This window comes from Monodon monoceros, unplaced genomic scaffold (assembly GCF_005190385.1).
Source record: "Monodon monoceros isolate NGI ecotype Baffin Bay Population unplaced genomic scaffold, NGI_Narwhal_1 Super_Scaffold_6, whole genome shotgun sequence".
In the NCBI taxonomy this organism is placed as follows: Eukaryota; Metazoa; Chordata; class Mammalia; order Artiodactyla; family Monodontidae; genus Monodon; species Monodon monoceros.
This window is the reverse complement of record NW_021703783.1, coordinates 39,589,646-39,606,851: the sequence shown is the minus strand read 5'-3', so window position 1 is coordinate 39,606,851 and position 17,206 is coordinate 39,589,646. Positions and strand designations below refer to the sequence as shown.

At 42.2% G+C, this 17,206-nt stretch overlaps 1 protein-coding gene across 1 annotated transcript in view; it reads right to left on the bottom strand.

The window, feature by feature from the left end:
• The window catches only part of SCN8A (sodium voltage-gated channel alpha subunit 8), a 171,902-nt gene that overhangs the window by 68,543 nt on the left and 86,153 nt on the right, over window positions 1–17,206 (bottom strand). Inside the window, exons 5-9 of the mRNA XM_029204589.1 lie at window positions 16,800–16,928; window positions 14,840–14,931; window positions 4,014–4,235; window positions 2,997–3,060; window positions 1,103–1,244 (exon numbers count right to left, since the gene is read on the bottom strand). Coding sequence (XP_029060422.1) covers window positions 1,103–1,244; window positions 2,997–3,060; window positions 4,014–4,235; window positions 14,840–14,931; window positions 16,800–16,928 — 649 coding nt within the window. The remainder of the gene's footprint in view (window positions 1–1,102; window positions 1,245–2,996; window positions 3,061–4,013; window positions 4,236–14,839; window positions 14,932–16,799; window positions 16,929–17,206) is intronic.

The following is a 17,206-nucleotide window of genomic DNA, read 5'->3' as shown; positions in this document are numbered from 1 at the left end:
GTCCCCTGCATCGGCAGGCGGACTCTCAACCACTGCGCCACCAGGGAAGCCCCGTAAGATGAATTTTTAAAGAGGGGTATGACATAAAGGATAGTGGAAGGAAAAGAAAACAGGAAGGAGGATCCCAAGAGTACTCCTTGGGCAATACTCAAGGAATACTGAGTATTCCTTGAGCAAGCACATAGACATCAAAGAACAATTGTGTTTTAGGTTATGTACACGGGACCCACTATTACTTAGTTTGCATTTTTGTTCTTCTCAACCACAAATTGAAACTTAGCATAAGTCACAAATATTTCATGGGAAAGATTCAATCCTGAGGGAATACTAGGTTGTACAACAGAAAGGAAGAGTTCTAGGAGATACGAATAAGAAACTTCCCTTAAAGAGCTTCCTTCATGCCTGAGGGGAACACATTTCTTATCCTCAAACTAATTTGCATTACCAAATGCTGGAGTCAAATGGAAAACAATGGATCATCAGAGAATCTCTAAACTGGAAGACCCTCAGCAGTCACCTAGACTAACTTCTCCACCACAACCAGCAAAATTAAACGACTTGCCCAGAGTCACCAAAGCAGCCCAACAGAATAGTAGTGACCTTTAAAAAAAAATCTGTCACAACATTCTTGAACAAATACAAATGTGTTACAAATTTCAAAACATGGACAAGATCTTATCCAAGATCCCTGTGGATAAAAATCTCATCTTTATAATGTCTAGCATAGTGCCTTGTACAATGTGTTTAATATTTCTTAAAAAGATGCCCTAAGCCCAAAAATCCAAAAGGAGAAATACTGAAGATGGTCTGGTGAAATGATAGGAAGTAGGTAGGCAATGCAGATTCCCCGGCCAGGCAAGAGGCTCTCAAGTCTGTGAACCTCTACAGCTACACAAGATGAGCATTAAAGGACCGGGCCAAGAGCTGGGAGAATTCACTTACTTTTGTAAACCAGCTGACTCTGAGAAATACCATCCTAAGATCCTATATAACGTCTTCACCAAAGGTCTCTCACACAGAATGTCCCCAACCCCACATATCCTCATGCAAATTCTATCACCAAAGAAAAAGAGGTAGCACTTGAAAAAGAGGTATTACTTACTAATTGATACAAGTTCTCCCAGTAGTCCTGGGTCATAAGGCGAAACAATGCCAAGAAGGCCCAGCTAAAAGTGTCAAAGCTTGTGTAACCATAGTTGGGGTTCCTTCCTGCTTTCATACACTGGTATCCCTCTGGGCATTGCCTGAGGAAAGAAAGGGAAACAAACGGCTTTTCAGTGTAATCCTACCCAGTCATCAGCTGTAAGGCATCTCTATGACCTTGGAGATAATAAATATATAGATGGTTATTTATTACAGGCCAACAAACAGGAATTAAAAAAAAGAAAAAGAGGAAAGAAACAAAGTAGCAAGGTCAATTTTTCAAAAAATGATGTCATGGGGACAGTCAAGGATCAGAATCACCTGAAAAATGTTGATTCCTATGACCTACCCAAGACCTAGGAATAAAAGCTCTGGATATGGGATCCAGGAATCTGTATTTTTAAGGGGCGTGTCAGATGATTCTTATGCATGCCAAAATTTGAGAATCACTGTCCTAGATTTATATCAATGTGCAATTCAACCCAATTTAACTTAGCTGCTATCCGAAATGACAAATGGCTAGAAGTTCCTCTTAATCATTTCGATTCTCTTCACACCCACTGTGACATCCATGTCATACTGGGGATTTCAGTGACCTTGATTATAACAGTTCTGCTTTAAGACTCGCCTGATATTTATTTCAGTGTAATTTCTAGTATCTACTTCAATACAGAAATTAAATGAACTTCTAGTCGTCATGTCATCTTAAAACACCAACTCCTGTATTTACCAATATACTCTAAATAATGACACTACACTCTACATTTATATAGCCCTCTGTTTACAAAGCACTTTCACATATGTTATGTAATTGGATCCTTACATAACCCTTTGAGAAAGTGAGAACATGATTAAATCCGTTTTTAGATGAAGAAACTGAGGCTCACGTAAGTTAAATGGCTTGCCAAAAGTCTAGAAGTAGCAGAATCAGGACTAAACTTTGTTGCTGTACACTCACGTTCATAGCAGCATTATTCACAAGAGCTAAAATGTGGAAACAACCCAAGTGTCTACTGACAGATGAATGGATAAACAAAATGTGATATATACATACAATGGAATATTATTCAGCCTTAAAAAGGAAGGAAATTCTGACATATATATACTATAACATGATGAACCCTGAGGACATTATGCTAAGTGAAATAAGCCAGTTGCAGAAAGACAATTACTGTATGATTCTACTTAAGTAAGGTACTTACACTGGTCAAAATCATAGAGACAGAAAGTAGAATGGTGGTCACCAGGGGCTGAGTGGAGGGGAGAATGGGGAGTTATTGGGTACAGAGTTTCAGTGTAGGAAGATGAAGAGTTCTGGAGATGCATGGTGGTGATGGTCGCATAACAACATCAGCATACTTAATACCACTGAACTGTACATGTAGAAATGGTTAAGAGACCAAATTTTATGTTACGTGTATTTTGCCACAGTATAAAAAGGGGAAAAGATATTACATTGCAACTCTTTCCCCTCCCCCACGTTGTCTGGCCCGGCATATTCTGGGTCAACCTTGGGTGCTAACCTATCATGAAGACGGTGTCCTTATTCGATATTTTATTAATTGCGTTAGGATAGAATGAGGAGAGTCTTCAAGAGACAGGCAAGATATCTGATGTTATAGATTCGGTCTTTAGCCTTTTACATCTTTAATTTTGGCTTGAGACTATGGACACCTTCACCTACTAGTGAAATGTCAACTTTGGACGGACAAATATAAGACAGAAAGAAAATCTGAGTCACCCAATACGTCGGGCCCACTAAGGATCTGAGCACAAAGAAAGAGAACATATTGTCCATTTTTGTCTGACAAATTATTTTAAGGGAGGAGAATAAAATTAGGTGAGCTACTTACCCAGCATCAGAACTGTTCCCACAGAGCAAAGGTTCCAGCATGCCAGGAACTGTGTAAAAATTTGCTAGAAAAGTTTGAAGAGGCAGGAAATGAATAAGGCAGATTTCAGTGAATGAGAGAATAAACAGTTATTGATTTTAGCTCATATAAATCTTTTCTGACAGCAGTGAAACCTGATAAGAATTCTCTCCCATTAACTATTTTCCTATATATATTTAACAATGAAAAGTGCTGCTGTGTAGCCTTTAGTGCAATGTTCTTTTCACAGACACCTGACTTCTACTCGTACTTCAGATCTGTATGCCACGTTCTAGCACTTGAATCAAAGGGTTTTTACACCACTCTACTCTTCTATCCTTATAACTTCTCTCTACCAAAGATAAACTGATTGCTAGTTACCATGCCCCACTTTAAATCAGAAGGCACGTTTGCCTTTCGCGTCCCTGAAATCCCCTTTGCAACACTTTCTTGTAGATACTAACGGCCTTTATTCCTCAGGAGTGACTAACAGTGAGACTGCTAACTTTCCCCCATTGTTTTACAGAAGTACTACTATACCAAATATTCTAAGGGCAAGACCCAAGCGCCTTGGTTCCTGAAATGAACTTGTTAAAACTCCTTAACTGTAATAGGATCAAATGATTACTTAGAGATTACTTGACTCCCTAAGACCAGATTGATTCCTAAGGTCTAAGTAGCATTCAGAAACCTTACTAGGTATATACTCTATAAACTAAATGTTTACATATCTCAGGGAAAAGAGGATTTTTATCAAGGTTCTAAGCCTGATTTTCAAAGCAAAAGTTTAGGGGTACATGTGAAAAAGATCTAAAGTTTCATTTTTGCTTTTAAAGGGAGAGAAAAGAGAGAGAGGGAGAGGGGGCTGATATCTGAGCGCTTCTGAACATAATCCGACCTCAAGGGAAGGGAGTAAGTTCACAAGGCTCCTTCCAGCAGTCCTGGCCTTCCTTTCTGGAAGACTTTTTCTTCCCCACTTGCAGAGATGGGGCCACCTACTTTTATTGTTGATGTACTCTTCCCAGTCAAAGCCCTTGGTGCCATTTTCAAGATAGCTCTCGTTGAAGTTTATGGGCCACACCACACACTTGTTTCGCAGGTTTCCCATGAAGAGCTGCAGTCCGATCAAGGCAAAGACACTCAGGCAGAACACTGTCAGGATCATCACATCCGACAGCTTCTTCACGGACTGAATCAGGGCGCCCACGATGGTCTTCAGGCCTGAGGGGAGAGAACCCCCAGAGTCAGAGTCATCCCACAGCCCTCCCCACCTCCCCCAGCCTCCCCGCTCCGCCACGGCTCTTAGTCTGCCCCACAGGACCGCCCATGATGCACGGCCACTTCACCATTTACACCATGGGAATAACAGTGGGGCGGCGGTATTATCAGTTCTTCCAGGGGCATCAATTTTTAAGTCAATATTTTTTGAAAAAGAAAGTCCCTTCTCCAGCATGTGGCTCTTTTCTTCCTGGAAGCACTTCCCTGTCTCTGACTGCTTCTCAGCGACTCAGATGAGTCAAGGTCTTACTTGCCTCAGTGTTGCCACACATGCTGTTCCCTCTGCCTGGAATGCTTCCTTCCCTTCTCTTGTCCCTCCTGCCTGTTTCCTATTCATCCTCCACTCTGGCTTAAAGAGCAATTCCCCCAGAAAGCCTTCCCTGACTTTATGACTCTTCTCCCTCCCCTACTATTACTATTTTAATAGCACCTTTTACTTCCTCTGTAGTATTTATCATGGTTATAGTTAATTATGTCTGCCTTGTTCACAGGTGTATCTGCATGGCTTAGCCCACAAGGTACTCAGTAAATATTAGCTGAATAAACAAATAGAAAATCAGGAATTGAGGAGGCTTCCAGTTTGGAAAGAGAACTACAGGTAAGTTTAAAAGCCAATAATAGGTGAGAAGGTACAATAATATTTTCCCAAGAGCTCTGGAAATGCCAATGTATTGAAAAGGTTAATCAGTATCAATCTAGTATTTGTGGTTTCTATTTCCACTAAAAAATATACCTTCTCTGCATCACATATACTATATCTTTTTTCTGTCCTAGATTAAAAACTTGAAAAAGTTTAAAATAACATATAACCCACTTGAATTGGCGGTTTAAATGCAAGCCACTGGTTCAAATTTGAATCTGCAGGCAGATTTCTTAACTGCACAGGGAGAGATCAGTGATAGGAGGCAAAGGAAAGTATGGTTGTGGGCTCGTGATGTTTGGATCAAGACTGAGTCTACATGTGGTTCTCCTGGACATATGCTCACACATCAGCTAACCATAAACCATAAGACATGGCCAGGAAAGCACTGAGCACTCCCGGGGTGCCAAAACACCAGGACGGACAGCAGGCAGACACAGAGCCTTGACACACAGGCCTCAAGAGGGATCTTATCCCTAATGTACTTCTTTTGTTTTGTTTTGTTTTTGCGGTACGCGGGCCTCTCACTGCTGTGGCCTCTCTGGTTGCGGAGCACAGGCTCCGGACGCGCAGGCTCCGCGGCCATGGCTCACGGGCCCAGCCGCTCCGCGGCATGTGGGATCTTCCTGCACCGGGGCGCGAACCCGCGTCCCCTGCATCGGCAGGCGGACTCCCAACCACTGCGCCACCAGGGAAGCCCCCTAATCTACTTCTGAAGACAAGACTATCACACTGAAATTCTACAGAAATCCTAACCCTGGCTCTGATCCTAACCCTAATCCCAATTCTAATCCTGAGTCTGGGTAGATAATTACTAATCTTAATCAAGTTATACAACTTACTTACGTGGCCTGAGCAATAAACCTAACCTCCTTGGATCTCAGTGTTTTCATCTTTAAAATGGGGATGATTATAGTAGCATACCATAGGGCTGCTGCGAGGATTAAGCATGATTCATACAAACACTTAACACAGCACCTGGCACACAATAAATGAATCAAATGTTAACCATTTTTGTCTGAACCTTAGTTTACTCATTTGTAAAAGGTATTTAAAATATCAACCTCGCTGGGTTGTTGTGAGGTTTAAATAAGATAATGAATGTTAAATACCAAGTACAGTGCCTGGTAGTTACCACCTGTTAGCTATCACTGTTATACATATGTTGCCCTCCTCAAAGAGACAGGATAATGGGATAATGACACTGCATGGCTAACCTCGTACGATGGTGATCTAATGGGTGGTGTGGACGTGACTCTTCTTTTGCTGTATTTTGCAAGTGACTACCTAGAATTTTCAAAGTTGAGTCCAATGGTGGTAATGGATGCTGTGCCTAGCACAACCCCTGGCACAAAGCAGACACTTAATATGTTTTTAAGTTCTTTACTGAAAGAGTAAATGAGTAAGAAGCTTTCTTTCATACAGATATCCTGAAAGGGATGTAAGGGAAATTAAAGAAAAAAGAGCCAAGAGTTAGACTGTAGAGACGTGGCAGTGTGCAAAGGCTTATGTTTGCTCACAGAGCGGGCCTTCCCTGGACACTGTGGCCACCAAAGGGATTAGGAAGAGCTTGCCTGGGCTCCAGGGATAAGGCATTTCTGGCCTGATTCCTTGTCTCCTCACAGGGCTGTTCAGAAAGAGCACAAGGCAGGAATCAGAAAGCAGGAATTCTGATCCTGGCTCAGCCACTATTTATGACCTACTGTGTTTCAGAACAAACTTAAGGTCACCTCCCGGTCTCATTTTCTCATACACAGAACATGGATAAACACAGGAGCGCCGGCAGTGGGCAGTGGAGGAGAAGCTGAAGAATCGTCTCTAAAAGTGTTTTGGTTTTTTTTTCTTTTTTAAATCTTTTTAACCGTGCCTTGTGGCACGTGGGATCTTAGCTCCCCGACCAGGGATCAAACCCGTGCCCCCTGTAGTGGAAGCGCAGAGTCTTAACCACTGGACCGCCAGGGAGGTCCCTCTAAAAGTCTTTAAAAATAGGGCAGAGATATTTACTTGTTCGTGATTTAGTAGCTGAAGTTTCAATCTTTTATTCCAAAGTCCTGGAAAATTGTATCATAATCACACAGCTAGGTAAGAAGGTATTGGTGGTACAGAATAAAAGGCAGCTATAAAGAACTAAAAATTGCTCCAGTGTTCTGGAACTCATTTCAATAAGTTGCTAAGGAATAGAAAAGTCCTTCACTGTATTTGGCTGGGTTGAGGCAGGTGTGTGTTGGGTCGATAAGTCAATTCTAGGCTCCTAAAATTATACAGTTCTGCTTTCAAAGTCAAAGAGTGATTTTTAAAAAAAGAGTAGTTGATAAACCATAATGGAAAAGAATATGAAAAAGAATGTATGTATATGTATAACTGAGTCACTTTTCTGTACAGCAGTAATTAACACAACATTGTAATTCAACTATACGTCAATAAAAAATAAATTTTAAAAAAAAAGAGTAGTTGAATAGGTCACTGAAGAATGGCTGTAAAGTTTATTTTCCTGGACTTCTTTATGAAGAGCTTATATAGCCATCTCTCCTGAAGGGTTCAGACAATCACCTGTCTGAATACTGGATGATAGTTCAAGGCCCTTTCTACTTCTATGTTAATGAATTGAGAAATGAGCTGTAAGCTGTCATTTGTATTAGTAACAAGAGGATAAAACTTTAAAATAGTCAAACCAATGTATTTGTGACATTAGTTAATTTTTAAAAACATACAATTTTAGCATAAGTCTAATCTGATTTTCCTGGGCTGGGAACTCTTTGGACAGTTCCAAGCCCATACAACAGGACATTCCAGGCTATGAGCTCAAACTATCTTCTGTTCCATAAGGGTGGGCTCCCAGCAGCCTTGTTTGTAGGAAGTGACCTTCTCTTAGTAGTTAGATGTCAGGATGCACACCTGACCTAAATCTAGATCCTGTCCTCCAGGAATATAGAATGGAACAAGAGACAGTCCAGTAGCCTTTTCATGTGGTGGGAATGATAATATATAAATCTGGAAGCTAAATGGTAGCCATATTCTATCATTATATTAGGATATGTCTGTGAAGTCAAGACAGCATTCTAAGGGACAGAAAAAGGAAATAGGAGCATGGAGAAGAGAAAGATGAAGACAAGGTACTCCCTGGTGTCTGGGGCTTTCTGGCTCTGCATTCTGCTTTCACTGGCTTCCAGAAGCCCCAAAGCATTCCAGCCCGTAGTTTCCTTGAAGTACTCCTGTATCTTTTTACTTGCAACCAGAGATGCTCAAACAATACACCAACCCTACATGGAACTCCTCACTTTTCTGGGGATTGACCTGAACACTCACAATCGGCTGGTTCAACATCTCTTCTCCATAAACCAGATGCCACTGCTGAAGAAATCTGTACACACGAGTCCAGAAAGCTAAAAACAATTTTCAAGTGTTTTCCTTTGAAGTCTGAGGCTTAGATCAACTCCTCTGTGGAGTTCTTTCAACTTACAAGAAGGTTAAAATAGAGACTTAAGTTGGAAATGGTATTCAGCCGCTTATACTTCACAGGGTCTCAAAGGAACAAAACTTAATTAAGCAAAAATGATCACTAAATAACACTATGGCCAACCAAAAGGTTTACTCTCTAAGATTCTCATCCAGATTGTTAGGAGAAAATTAGAGGAAGGCACAGGAAGAAGAAAGGTGATGTAACTTAATATCTGTAAGTGAAGTTAGGCACACAATTACTTAGCAATATTAAATGTAAATGGTTACTGGATTACACACAGGCCTCAGCCAAGACTCTTCTTCCTTCCATTAGTGTTGATAACTGCAAATGACCATATCTGCAGACGCTGATGCCAATTTATGGAAATGACGCCATCAATGCTTTTCTTTTTTTTTTTTTTTTTTTTGTGGTACGCAGGCCTCTCACTGTTGTGGCCTCTCCCGTCGCGGAGCACAGGCTCTGGACGCGCAGGCTCAGCGGCCATGGCTCACGGGCCCAGCCGCCCCGCGGCATGTGGGATCCTCCCGGACCGGGGCACGAACCCACGTCCCCTGCATCGGCAGGCCGACTCTCAACCACTGCGCCACCAGGGAAGTCCCATCAATGCTTTTCTTAAGCTCAACCTTCATAGTCTTGCCAGCAGTGGCTGCCACATACTAGTAAACACAGCCAAGCAAAAGTGCTCCCCCAGCAACAAGCAACACGGGACAAAAAAAGTAAGAAGTTGCTGGTAGAATTTCTGACCCGAGGCGTGCAAGAATGGAGAATGCCACTGTTCTGGTTGTGAGGATAAACTGTCTTACTTCCTCGACTGGTTCATAACACCACATACCAGAATACACAAGAAAACTAATAATCCGAAACAGAGCAGTAAGCTCCTTCATGTGACTCCTACACAACAGAGTGTGACACAGAAGCCACGTGGCAGCAAATTGGACAGCGAGAAGAAGAGGCGAACGTTCACTAGCACTGGGACGTGTCTGAGCAGAAGTAGTTAATAGATTTACTACAGAACAAGGAAAGACAGCTGGACCCAATGTACAGAAAGGTCAGCTACCAGACAGGAAGTCGGACACTTAAGAAATTTTGAGAAGCAGGTGAAGCCGCTGTCACAGAATTTTACTCCGCTCTATGTCCAAAGGCGCCTCTGAACCTCCTGTCACCTTTCCCAAGGCCCAGCAATCCCTTAAACAAATGAACAAAGCCTGCTTATGTGCTAAATCCAGAGAAATCAGCCATGCATGCTGGGATCAAGATCTTCCACCATGTTGATACCAGATTATAAATAAAGTCAATTTCTCTTTCCTAGTTCGTGGTTCAGGTTGAGAAATCTAACTGGTTTGAAGCAACACGAGCTACCCCTCCTACAAAATGAACATCAGAACAGGCGTCAACAGCAGTAACAAGCAGCTCTCACAACAGGGGGAAGAACAACTCCCCGGTCCCACAGTCGCTCGGTCCAGACAAGTCCTGGGGTACAGTCATGCCAGGTCACCTTCCCTGCTGCAGATTCAGTCCTCACAGTGACAGTTCTTGCAGGTTCTTCAGATAAAGAGTAATGTGGGAGAGATTTGGGGGGCCCTTGATTTATTTACTCAAGACTAGATTCGTATCAAAGCCTGACCACAACTAAACGAGCTCTCAAAGGTGGGGCTGGGAGGGGGCGCTGGGATTTCTCAGTGTTGCTCCAATCAGGACCACTGTGGTAAACTTCAGCTGTCTTTCCTGAGAAACAGTGTGGAAAAAGGAGACACACAAAAGCAACTGGATTAATCACTAGAATATTTTAAAAGAAACAATGACTCTGAATAGAGTCTTAAAACACTTTCTATCCCCCTTCACAGTGCAACAGAAATTGCCACATTCATAATGGGCACATTTAAAGAAAACACCTTCTTTGTGAATATTGGGGTGGGACGGAGAAGGGCCTCTCATTTCCCCTGCTTCTTATCTGATACCACAGGTAAAGAGAGAGAGACGGTAACAGAAATGAAAGAGAAATAACAAATCCAAGAGAAAAATAATCAAGAAATTACAGCTCAAAAGAGAGCAAAATGACCAACAGAAGTAGTGCTTTGGGGAGCCATTTAAATGATGATGGAAATGAAAAGGGACTGGCAGCGAGGCCCTCCCAACCAGTTTTATTTACACCATTAAGTGCTACACTCTAAGAAAACCCTGAGACACCTTCTTTGAGATGTCCACCCTATCTTGGGGGCACGTTAGTCCCGTGGCTCATGGCCAAAGCACGCAGGAGATGAAAATTCTGACAAAGTCACTTAGAAGTTCATTTTTGTACCCAGATAAACACAAAGTGAAAACAAAGTTTTAAGGTATATGACATTCTCCACAGAATACTTCAATGTCAAGTTGAATCCAGCAAGTTCCAGACCAAAGAAAATATTAAAAGGGTCTTTTCCTATAACTGACCCTTTTAGCACAGTTTGCATGGCACTGTTCTTCAAGTTGAGTTCTCCGAAGCAGAAGGGAAACCATGAATGATAGGTATCCAGGTCTTGAGTTGGCCAATAAAAAGGGTCAGGATGTGAGTTTAGTCTTTTCTAAGCCACAAGAAGGCTCTAAATCCAAGTATCTCTTGTATAAAAGGCTGGAGCTAACTGGTGCACTGTACTCTCCAATCTTCAGGAGTCCTGACTCTGCCCTGACACATTCAGAGTATCTATCGATACCAAAGATGCTAAGAGGGAGCACGGCATCAGCCAGGTGAGCAGGGTGAGTGCTCTAGGAAAGGGAAAACTCTCATAAAGAGCTCTGTGAGAACTTGCAGGTCCCACATCAGTTCTGTGGCTGCTCTCACTCCTGTTTTTGGCAGCTTCGGCCGCATAGCACAGGGAGATCAGCTTGGTGCTTTGTGACCACCTAGAGGGGTGGGATAGGGAGGGTGGGAGGGAGGGAGACGCAAGAGGGAAGAGATATGGGAACATATGTATATGTATAACTGATTCACTTTGTTATAAGGCAGAAACTAACACACCATTGTAAAGCAATTATACTCCAATAAAGATGTTAAAAAAAAAACAAAAAGCCGATCATCAAACCGGGAGCAGGAAAAGGCAAAAGAAAGCAACAATTCCACTGAAGTGGTCTATGAGAAAACTTGGTACCCAAAGCAATGGCTTTTACTCAGAGGGAACTATGGCCCAACTCTGTAACTGTGGAGTCAAAATGACTTAGATTTCCAGTCAAGAGAAGGCCCAGGTCTACTGCCTCATACACTGGTGTTACCACCTGGGAAGGAGACCTGGGTAACAGGCAGGTAGGAACAAGGCAATAGCCCTCTACACGTAGAATGGGGAGCAAAAGGACTTGGGATTAAAAGTCACACTTTAATTCAAGTATCAATTATACCATTCAATGATAGTGATCTATTATTGGCTTTATTACCCCTTAAAGTTATTTTCCAAAGCCTCCCAAAGCCATCTCAGTTGCGGGGTGCTTCTAGAAATAGGAATCCAGGAATCTATTTCAAACTGTGAAGCTGGTGTCTAAATCTTCATACAAACCCTTTCTTTGGGTTTAGGTTTCTTCTTTATAATTGCTACTGCTAAAATCATTTATGGAGGACTACTATGGACCAGGCACTGTGCTTATAAATATATATTTGTAATACAGAATATAAAACTAGACATGAATATATATCTATAAAACTAAAGTAATAAGGATAAATTATGTGACATCAGTCAAGAGTTATCTTGCAGAAATGCTGTGGTCAGAAGTTAATCATACAGCAGAGACAGAGACAGAGGCTAAGAGCTGGAGCAGAGACAGCACCTGCTGCCCTAGTTAGTGAGCAGAACGCAGCTTTCCAATTTAATTCTGGAAGAGAAGTTTTGAGATCACAAGAACATAAAGAGACAGATGCCTTGCAGAGTACGCTGGGGGAAGTGAGCAGAAAACATGGGATCATATCTAAAAGAGGCCAGAGGAGGAAAGAGACCAAAGGAAAAATGAAAGTAAAGATTTGGTGGTACAGATGTCTTAAAAAAAAATAATAAGACAAGGCCTGCCTAAGGGTTAGGCTGCCATCAACAAGCTTCATGAAGCTGCCTAGAGAATGAGCTGAATTTTCTGTCAAACGGATTTGAAATGGCTAGGAAATAAACCTTGATAAGTCAGGGTTATAGTTTTTTGCCAAGGAGAATATACTCCAACTGACACCCAGCCTCTGGCTGATAAGCAGTAAGCTACCATTGCTAAAAATAAAGGAATTCATTTTTTAAAAATATTTATTTATTTGGCTGCACTGGGTCTTAGTTGCAGCACATGAGATCTTTTAGTTGTGGCATGCAAATTCTTAGTTGTGGCATGTGGGATCTAGTTCCCTGACCAGGGATCAAACCCAGGCCCCCTGCACTGGGAGCACCGAGTCTTAGCCACTGGACCACCAGGGAAGTCCCAAGGAATTCTTTTTCTTTTTCTTTTAATAAATTTATTTATTTTTGGCTGCATTGGGTCTTTGTTGCTGCACGCGGGCTTTCTCTAGTTGCGGCGAGCTGGGGCTCCTCTTTGTTGCGGTGCACGGGCTTCTCATTGCGGAGGCTTCTCTTATTGCGGAGCACGGGCTCTAGGCGTGCAGGCTTCAGTAGTCGTGGCACATGGGCTCAGTAGTTGTGGCTTGCGGGGTCTAGAGCGCAGGCTCAGTACTTGTGGCTCACGGGCCTAGCCGCTCCGCGGCATGTGGGATCTTCCCGGACCGGGGCTCGCACCCACGTCCCCTGCATCGGCAGGCGGACTCTCAACCACTGCGCCACCAGGGAAGCCCGGAATTTTTTTTATTTTATATTATTTTTTGTGGTACGCGGGCCTCTCACTGTTGTGGCCTCTCCCGTTGCGGAGCACAAGCTCCGGACGTGCAGGCTCAGCGGCCATGGCTCACAGGCCTAGCCGCTCTGTGGCATGTGGGATCCTTCCGGACCGGGGCACGAACCCGTGTCCCCAGCATCGGCAGGCATACTCTCAACCACTGCGCCACCAGGGAAGCCCTGGAATTCATTTTTAATAGGGCCATAATTTACTGGCCCGCTTCATAGCCCAAATCTGTAAATGGAGAAACTTGAGGTTTACCTTCCTGAGGTTCTCAGTAAGCTACATTCTAAGTCTTCCCTCTCTGGGATTCTACCTCTGTGCTTCCCTCTCTCTGCATCAGATACCTAGATAACGTGTTGAAAAGGGGAAAAGAGGAATTATTTTTGGTTCAGCCACAAGGAGAAGAGCCACGTGATGCCAGGAATAGGATGCCTCTGTTCTTCATGTCCCTGTTTCTACAAAACTGCAGTGGAAAGCCTGGCCTCTCGGGAGTCTTCCCTGAAAACTCCTGAGCATAAGCAGAGTCGAACCAGCAACAACGTAGTCTTGGCTTCTGCCACATTTCTGCCAACAATATCTTAGCTAGCAGACTAACTAAAATATCTTTCCTTCCAGATTTCAAGACTGGTCTTTAGAAAAATAGTTATTACCTGGTAGAAAGGATTTGAATTAAATTAGTGGATCTCAACCTGGGGGCCACAGGTGGGCTTTGGTGTGGGGGTGGTGGTGCCTGTGACCTTTCATCTGATTCTCAAAAGGATCCAAAACCTTCAAAAGGTTAAGAACCACTGAGCCAGCTCAACCAGAACCAAGAAAAAAAAAGGCAAAAATTTTAGAGAGACTGTCAATCAACTACCTCTCAACCACCCGCGGATTCCTTTTTTTTTTTTCTTATGAAGTTTCTGTACTTTTTTGTTTGCCCACATGTTTAGACGTATCTTATCTTACCTTCGACTTTTTTTTTTTTAACAGCACCTGCATAAGCTTTCACTGGGATTTATGTTTGAGAATGGTCTCTCAATATATATGTAGTAGATGTCTACTGGTTCTTATTCTAGTGAAACAGACAGCACAGAATGTGATAGACAGTGATTATTAAAGTTCAGGCTCTTAAATTTGTCTGGAACACTGGACTAGTTAACTGGGTAAGGTCTCTTCTGTGATTAAATAATTCCATTAACACAGTAACAATAAAAGTACAATTCTTCGAATAACATCCCATCAGCAAACCATGCGATAGGAAGCCTAGAAATCGTAAGCGATGGAATGATGGTGAACGTTAAAATTACCGTAATTCCATGAGGCTAGGAAGCAAGTGACTGATATTCAAAGAGACAGCTAGCTCCGTGACAATTCTTTCAGATATTGTAAGATCCAAGTGATTCTTAAGCACGTGCTTTTTCAAAGCATGGATGGAATGGGGGCCGCATGCCTAGCAAGCACTGTCAGAGATACTGCTAAGGACCAAAGAGCCATTCCAGGGAACGTCTCCCAGGACAAACATGCGGAATGCAAGGCCATATCAGCTGTGCTGATGCCGCTTCAGAACGTGGTGGACAAAATGAATGGAGGAGAGAGAGGAGATGAGGCAAAGTCAGTCTTGTGTTTAAATGTTCTCACCTGGAATTACAGAGATAGTTTTCAAAGCTCGCAGAACCCTGAATGTTCTCAGCGCTGAGACATTGCCCAGGTCCACAAACTCTGTCACATATCTGTAGTAAGGGAGGTCACGCACAGACACAAATGACAAACACGGACACAAACACAAACACCAAAGGAAAAAAACAAAACCACAACAAAACAAAAAGTACAATACGTCACGTCAGGGCCCTAACCCAACACCTAACACCAACCCCGGGCCATCTTACCTGGGATTACCGAAATAGTTTTCAAAGCCCTCAGTACCCTGAAAGTGCGTAGAGCTGAAACATTGCCTAGGTTTACAAACTCTGTTATATACCTGCAGAATCAAACCAAAGTTAACTTGTAATGGTACCACTGGGCGAGGGTTTGAGAACGGGGGTAAGAAAGGGTCTTATATACAAGCTATGATTTCATTTATTTCCTTGAAAAAGAAAAGTTTCAAAATATAAACATTTAAGGAACACATTTTTTTTTCAATTGGGCAAGGAGAACTCAAAAGTGTATTTGAAAGAAGTGATACCACCAGAAGGTTCCTAGGGCTTCCTTTCTTCCTCAGCATTGTGATGTACAGATCCCAATCAGAATGACTACTTAGTCCTTTCACTTTTTTTTAGTAAAAAGGAAGGCCAGGAGGTATTCAAAGGCTTATGTCTCCAAGTTTTATGAACAATTTCTTAGGAAAAGGAGACAAATTTCTGCAACAGGAGTCTCATAAAAACAAATCTACATTAAAGTAACTCCCTAGTTGACAATGGCAAAAATGCCTAAAATCTCTGCATAAATGACTTATCTAAGAGTTGTTTGCATATCTTTGCAGTCATGCCTACAGATGAAGTTTTAGCCCGTGACATACAAAAACAGGGCTCAGGAAAAATCTAGATCATGGGATCAGAGCCAATATTGTGTAAAGTGCTCATTTAAGTGCCAATGTGGCACTGTGGCACTGTGTTAAGTGCCAATATTGTGTTAAGTGCTCACCAGCTCTGTGCCTAGCAAGGACACTTAAATTTTAAATGAACACCAATGTGTATTCATAATGCTGGAAAGCCAGAAATTGTCTTAATATAACAGAAAGTCAAAGTTCCAGTTTCAAATATTCAATGCATATCATTCATTCACACTTTACAGTTGAAATACATTTTTCTATCTGATGTTCAGACCCATACATACACAAATGCACTCAATTTCTTACACGTCTGTGTGCATACACATAAACACACACACAATCTATACAACACACTTAGCCCCTACCAAACCACAAAGTACTTTCCCAACCTGAAAATAAAAAATAAACTCTGCTATAACTCTTCTATCACCAGCTAAACTTCCCAAAGAGATACATTTTCATTGTTAAAACAACACAGATTACCCTAGCATACCAATGTGGTGTTACACTGCTCCCTAGTAATAATAGTTTGAAGCTGTGGTCGGTAATTCTTTACGAAGTGACCAGATTGGATACACTTGGTTCGTGTTTTGACTCTAAAATATGCTCTGAATTCCACAACATCTGGATAGCCTCATGAAATTACATGTGATATAACATACCCAGGACACTGAGTTCCAGCCTAAGGTTTACACCTAAAAAATCTGAGGTCTTCACCGAGGCCGCCTAGTGATAATTGTGCGACCCCCGGTCAATGCTGTAGGGGAAAATAAAATATGAGGGAGTGTCAATGGGAAATCACTTCCTACTTTCTCTCCCACCTGTCAAGCCTCTGCTCACCATCTCCCATCTATACATGCTGTCATTTCCTGAACCGCAAGAGGCCTTCATAAGCAAGAATCATAGGCGTAAGTCCATACCACCTTACATGGTTATCCATTAATTCCTCATACAGCTAAGCCCACAAACTCACACTTACAAACTGTCATACAAACACACCCAAGAGTACAACCACACCCAGAACACCAATAAAGTAAGCAGAGAACTTACGCCATCATGATGACACTGAAATCTAACCAGTTCCACGGATCCCGTAAAAAGGTAAAGCCATCTATGCAGAAACCTCTTGCAATGATTTTCACTAGTGATTCAAATGTATAAATCCCTGTGAACGTGTACCTGTCAAAGAAATGGATATCTTGAGGTAATTTCTGAACAGACAGAAACTTTAAATGAATCTTTTAAGATAACACTTGATGACGGGTGGCTTCAACTAACAGAGACAAAACAGAAAGAACACAGCCAATGCAGCAGAAAGGAAGTGAGGAAGAGAAAGGGATGCTTCAAATGAAAATTACTGAAACGTACAAACCAAGAACTCTGGAATGTTGCACTGGGCCCTGACGGGTATTGCAAAGGAAAAACTCTGTATTGCCATCTAGCACATGATCATTTTG